The sequence below is a fragment of the Natator depressus genome, chromosome 1 (genome assembly GCF_965152275.1).
Source record: "Natator depressus isolate rNatDep1 chromosome 1, rNatDep2.hap1, whole genome shotgun sequence".
Taxonomy (NCBI): Eukaryota; Metazoa; Chordata; order Testudines; family Cheloniidae; genus Natator; species Natator depressus.
Genome location: NC_134234.1, coordinates 260,799,155 through 260,805,665, shown reverse-complemented (window position 1 = coordinate 260,805,665; position 6,511 = coordinate 260,799,155). Strand labels below are relative to the sequence as shown.

Sequence of the window (6,511 nt, the reverse complement as noted above, 5' to 3'; positions counted from 1 at the left end):
AGAGTTGCAAGGCTTATCAATCTTTATGCATCACGGCATTCAGCTAGAGTCCAGAAGAAAACTCTCCCCGTTAGAGTATTGCACAATTAGAGACATTCTTAGGTGGGGCTAGGGAGTGATTCACATTCCTCTAAGGTCTGCTTGGCACCTGCCACTGTCAGAGATGTTATGCCAGACTAGACCAACCATTGGTTAGTTGTCATGAGGTAATTCTTACAAATAGCCTGACTTACAAATAGAAATAGGTATCGGATCCTATCCTCCTTCTTTCCCCAGCTGCTGTAAAACTTAACAAGGTTTATGCTACATTGGTGTCTCAACTTCTTCTGCAGATCTTTGGAAGAATATTCATAGAGTCATAGAGTTTAAGGACAGAAGAGACCACTAGATCGTCTCGTCTGATCTCCTGTATATCGTCGGACACCAGCACTACCCAGCTCCACACGCTAAACCCAACTCCCAGCTGAGAGCTGTTCTGTGAGTCACCATGGCTTCCATACCTCGTCCAGGCTGCAACAAGAACATTGACTCTGACTATTATTTACTCTGTGACACTGAACAAGCCTGGGGCATCGTCCTGGAAACACTGGCTACAGCTGGTGTCATTGTCACCATCAGTTTCATTCTCTTGCTACTCATCTTCATTGGTAAGGTCCAAGACTCCACCAAGCGAAGCATGATCCCTATCTATTTCCTCTTCCTCTTAGGCACCCTAGGGATCTTCAGCCTCACTTTTGCTTTCATCATTAAACTCAATGTCCGGACCGGCCCCACCCGCTTCTTCCTCTTTGGTGTCCTCTTCGCCCTCTGCTTTTCCTGCCTCCTGACCCATGCCTTCAACCTTGTCAAACTGGTGAGGGGGAAGGCCCCCTTTTGCTACCTGGTATTGCTAGTTATTGCCATTAGCCTCACTGTAGTGCAGATTATTATAGCCATAGTGTATGTAGTCGTCACAGTGGCCAGACAAAATATGAACTTTACTCAGATGAGTCCAGAACAACGCAATAGCGACTTTGTCATGCTTCTGATCTACGTGCTCCTCTTGATGGCGCTCACCTTCCTGGTCTCCATGTTCACCTTCTGTGGGACATACAAAGGCTGGAAGAGGCATGGAGCACACATCTATGTCACTGGCCTGTTCTCCATAGCCATCTGGGTGGTGTGGATCACCATGCTCATGCGAGGCAACCCAGAATTAAAGAAACAGCCCATCTGGGATGATCCTGTCATCAGCATCGCTCTGGTGTCCAACGGATGGGTCTTCCTGATGATGTACATGGTGCCTGAATTCTGCTTCTTCACCAGCCCACGCAATCCTGAGGACTACCCTCCAGAAAACTATTCTTACCAACCTAAACTCATGAAGCAGAGCTTTGGAGTGGAGAACCAAGCCTATATCAAGGAGGAGACCACAACAGGTATGATGAAGTGTATTGTTACATAGCATCCTTGCTTGCAGTGCCATAGAATGCAGAAGAGAGAGAGAGAGCACCAACCATGAGTTGGAAGGTATAGAGTCGTTTTAAGAAGGGATTTGAAGACGGTAAATGACGGAAAAGGGAGAGTTCCAGATGGATGGGGAAACCACAGGTGAAAGAGAACTTCCCAACCTGGACAGAGGGAAAGGTTATGGACAAGAAGGAGGCTAAGAATGGGGGAGAGGAGCGAGCGAGCAGGAGATTACATGAATATCAGGACACAGAGGTGATCTGGGAGGGACCCTGTTGAAAGTTGGGAAAACCAGGAGGGTAAACATTCTGGGCAGTTTTTTTGTTTGTTTGTTTTTCACTAGTATCAGCATTGGGGACTTGCAGAGCTATCCAGATCACTCTGGTAAACTGTTCCTCCCAGTTCTGATCTAGTTTCCAAGACCCACTTAGAAAATAAAATTATCTGGGGGTGAGGGAAATCTTTTCTGTGGAAATTTCTTTTCCAGTGGCACAGGGCCAAATCACATGTCAGTTCATGCTTCCCAGGGCCAAGGGTAAGGGAAGTGATCACTCGCAGGTGTGGGTCTGCTGGTCAGAGTACACTCATGCCCTGGATGGCAGACTCCCATGGCAGTCTCCCAGGAATTTATTAGGGAAAGGACATGCCCTCCCACTGAACACTTCAGTGGGGTCATGCAGTATGTGTGTGTGTGAGGAGCTCTGGGGTGGAGGGCTCTGTTGAAGTCTGCATACGGGAGGATTTTTTGTGTGTAGGGATCTGGGATGTGAGGAGGACAACAGCTATGGAAGAAGAGAGAGTAATTTCAATGCCCCTAGCCCTAACATGTCCTTTTACTTAAGATACTTCCCATCAGTCTCTGGTTGATAAGAAAATGGGAAACGGTAAAATCACCTGTGGAATTCACACTCTTCCTGCCTGCTGGTTACCTAGAGGACAATCAGAGGCAGTTCTCTATACACCTCTGTCATGGTGGCACAGTGACACTTACTGTCTGCCTTCGTCTCTTTTCCTTTTTTTTTTAGGCCCAGGATACAACGGGGACACACGCTACATCCCACATTCTGCTCACTTTCAGATGGAGGTAAAGTCATCCCTTCCTTCATCTATTTCACCAGGGAAATGGGATGAACAGGATGCTTTATATGAAGCTGCCTTCTGTATGGGATAGGCAGAGCTGGGCGGGCCCTGGGGCTGAGGAATCTTTGGTGGAATTGGGGTTGATGTCTTCATTTGGCGAGAGGGTGGCCCCGTCTGAGTGAGGCTGTGGTGTATCCCCGTTCACTGTTCATTGGCTATTGGGAGTGGTAGTGTAATCAATCCTGGGCAGGCGAGGGGCTGTTCCTAAATTGTGTAACACATAATTTTGGTGACTGTCAGGACCCACTACTCACCCCCTTGGAACACTGAAACAAACATGCAAAATTAAGGACCCATCCATCCCTAATGCAATGTGTAACTTACGGACAGCCCCCTACCTGCCTCAGTGAAAACTCACTATCCCACCAGGGATGATAGAATCTGTCAGAGCTGGGCTAGGCCTAATAGTTCATGTCTTAGCCATACTCCCTGCCCTGCACATGCCCTGCCCAGTACAGGATTGTTCTCCATAGTCTATTCTAGAGTACTTTGTTCAGTCCTGTTTCAAAGGGCTCAACAAGCAATGTGGCTTCTGTCATTTCCCTTGGGAGACTGCTCCACAGCCTAACAGCTTGTGCTCTCAGGAAGTGTTTCCTGATACAGTGTACCAGGTCCCCTTTTACTCATTCTCATCCCATTTACTCTTCTCCAGCTTTGATGTTTGATCGTGTGATTGTTTCCTTTTCAGAGCCTCAAACCCCAGCAGGAGTTCTCCATCCCCCGGCCTAAAACCCGGGTCAGTCCATACGAGAATTACACCGGTGGGCAAGGCACCAAGTAACAGCCCAGTGATGAGCCAAGAGACAATGTACAGGCAGTAGGGGCTCAGGGAAAGGCCATTGCTTCTATCCTGCTAAACAAAGACAGAACCAGACTGCTAGGACTGCGGCTGATGAAAGGGACGGGCCCTTTTTCTTCCCCACCTCCCTTTGGCTTTACACACGCAGCACTTTAATTTCCTTACACTCATCCAGCAGAGCACTTTGAACATAAATCCCCCTGCCTGCCCCTGTTCACTCAGTTCCCTGCCCTCAGTCATGTGACTGAGCTCAGCTGTTCTTGTCCAGAGGCAATGGGTTCCTGATAGCACCAGAGCTTCCTGCTGTAAGGCCCAGAAACCAGGAACCTTTTCAGCAGAGACTTTGACCCCAGGCCACTCAGTCCTGATCACCTTGGCATTCTTGTGCACACTGCCGGCTGGTAAACTGAAACAAGCAGAAATTTTCAGCAATCACCTTCCGACTGCCTCCCCACCCAGGTACCAAAGTCTCATGTATTGCTGAAAGTACCTGACCCATACAGCACTGATCCACCCAAGTACTGCAGCTTCTCCCATCTCCAGTTCCATAGCACTGACTCACAACTAGAGCTGGCTGGCAAAGAGAATTCTTTCTTTCTTTCTTTCTTTCTTTCTTTCTTTCTTTCTTTCTTTCTTTCTTTCTTTCTTTCTTTCTTTTATCCCAACTTTATCCCCCAATAGAGCTAGTTGGAAAATGGCAGGGGGGGAATTAATGAAAAGTTTTGGGGACATTATTTTTCACTGAAATTTTGAAACCTTCCACATTTCCTGACCAGCTCTCCTAATAGCTCCCTCCGTAGACATGCTGCTCACCACTGATTCCCAAATTCTGCCCCCAAGACAACCTTCCCAGCACTGACCACCAGCACCCCCACATTGCTCCTTCCCAGCACTGATTCCTATTCCCTAGAACTCCCATCTTCCTAACACTGATTTCAGTGTCCCAGACCTCCTTTCTGAAATTGACTTCTGGTTCCTTCCAGTAGTGATGAGTCTGCAGAGTTGACTCTTCCTGGAGTCTGCGATGCATTTTGTAAATAGTCTTGTTTGCATTTATATATAAATACACAGACATCTCCAAGTGAACAGGCTTGGTATGTTAGTGGCTGACGATTCTATATTTATTTAATACTTTGTATGCGGAATATTTAATAAAAGCCTGGCTCACAGAAACTGTCATTCTTCATCAGTGAAATGAACCTTCTAGTGCAGTGGAGGAGTAGGGGCCAGTATTTGTCATTTGTGACACTCCATGGGTTGTAGTGAGAGAGTTGGCACAAGTCCCCACCCTGCTCCCTCTGTGGGGCAACAAGCACTGACCCCCTTAGGAGTTGTCATTGTGGATCAGGGTTAACTTTGTAAGGTGATGCGCTGTTGGAGAAGAAGATTTAGTAGTACTGGCTTCTCTGTGCTATTGTTCCAGACGGAAAAGGCAATTCAGATTGCCCGTTGCCCAAGAAATGAAGAACTCTAGAACCAGGCCCTACAAGATATGTGTGCAGAAGGCTGCGAGCATTGCAGCTTTGGATGTGCATGTGTGTGGGTCTGGATTATATTATTTGTGTCTTGTTCCACACTGAGCATACTGTCAGAATGTAACTAATAATAAATAAGAAGAAATAATAATGTGTATCTATTTATTTCAGTTTATAAAAATGCACCTGTCTAATGCTCTGGGCACATGTATCATATTTATTGAAAAATCTACAGACTGCGGCTAGAAGCCAATGTCCTAATATGCAGAGACCTCCTGGATTCCCCATCTCCCCCTATTTACTCAACCCTAAACGCAATCCTATGTACACTCACACTCTAGAAAACACCTCAGGAAACAAGTAGGCCTTGCAGTGTCAGCTGAAGTCAACAAATTCAGGCTCCGGAGAACCAACAGAAGAAGCAAACTCCACAGTAGTGGACTCCTCACAGTTGCCTCCTTCTCTCTAATCCCCTCACAATTAAACCAAGGGAGCTGTTATCTGAAGCACCTCAGATAATCTTAATTTCTGTGGTTTTAAAACAAAGGCCATGTCTGCATTAGCAAAATTCAGACACGTAATTCACAACCAGCGCTAACTAGCAATGGTGGAAATGCTAATGTAAACCAGTCTCAGGTGTCTAACCATGGTCAGAGCCCAGTCTACACTAGCATTTCACCTGCTGCTTTCAGCAGTGGAGTTGCACTAGTGAAGAATCACAGGTGCAAATGTTGCTAGTGTTGACACACTTGGATAGACGTGTGGTCTCTTAAGGAAACCAGGACATAGCCCAATTAAGATTTTATTACTTAAAATAGATACCTGGAATTGCACACGGAAACCAAGGGTTGTCAGAACTATGTGCGTGTGAAGAGTGAGTAGGTTAGTAAGTGTAGAGAGAGGGAAACCAGTTAGGGATTGTAGTGTGCTAGAATACTGTAAATACATATAAACCAGGGAATTGCACAGAACCTGCCTGTTTTATAAAGCCAGCCTATCGTACAATTTAGGACCAAGGACAAGCATGGCAGTCGGCAGAGCTTCACATCATGGGCCCAGGACATCCCGGAACCAAGGAGAAGAAGGGCAGGGTGGTATTCCCAGCACTCATGCAAGTGCTGGGAATACAGTGCAATGGGAATAAGAAGAGGCGTTACAGGGCTTCATGCACACATGTAATAGGTGCAATAAAGACTGTATGTTTGTAAGGCCATGATTTCTGTGACAAACAAAAGCTGTGACTCATAGACTTTAAAGCCAGAAGGGACCATCATGATCATTAAGTCTGACCTCCTGCACATTGCCGGTCACAGAACCTCACCCAGCCATTCCTGTAATAGACCCATAACCTCTGGCTGAGTTACTGAAGTCCTCAAATCATGGTTTAAAGACTTCAAGTTACAGAGAATTCACCATTTACACTAGTTTAAACCTGCAAGTGACTTTCAGAGTTTGTTGTCCGTTTTTAATTAGCTACTGAGCAAGACTTATCCATGGATTCCTCACTTATCCGTGTCTTAATGATCTCTGAGCTATCTGGGAAAGACCGAAATCTCTGACTAGTCTAGAATGCAGCCACTCACCTTCTATGTGAGATAGGCCAGACTGAGCGCATGAGATCTGTGCTCTACTCTCCATGCTGGCAGCC

At 46.4% G+C, this 6,511-nt stretch overlaps 1 protein-coding gene across 1 annotated transcript; it reads left to right on the top strand.

Annotated features, from left to right (window-relative positions):
* Positions 1-350: 350 nt before the first annotated feature.
* LOC141986185 (retinoic acid-induced protein 3-like) lies at positions 351-4,972 on the top strand. Its single transcript, XM_074950439.1, has 3 exons — positions 351-1,418; positions 2,475-2,533; positions 3,278-4,972. Exons 1-3 carry the CDS (start codon positions 488-490, stop codon positions 3,368-3,370), a joined length of 1,083 nt encoding a protein of 360 aa, XP_074806540.1. The 5' UTR covers positions 351-487; the 3' UTR covers positions 3,371-4,972.
* The last annotated feature ends 1,539 nt before the right edge of the window (positions 4,973-6,511 follow it).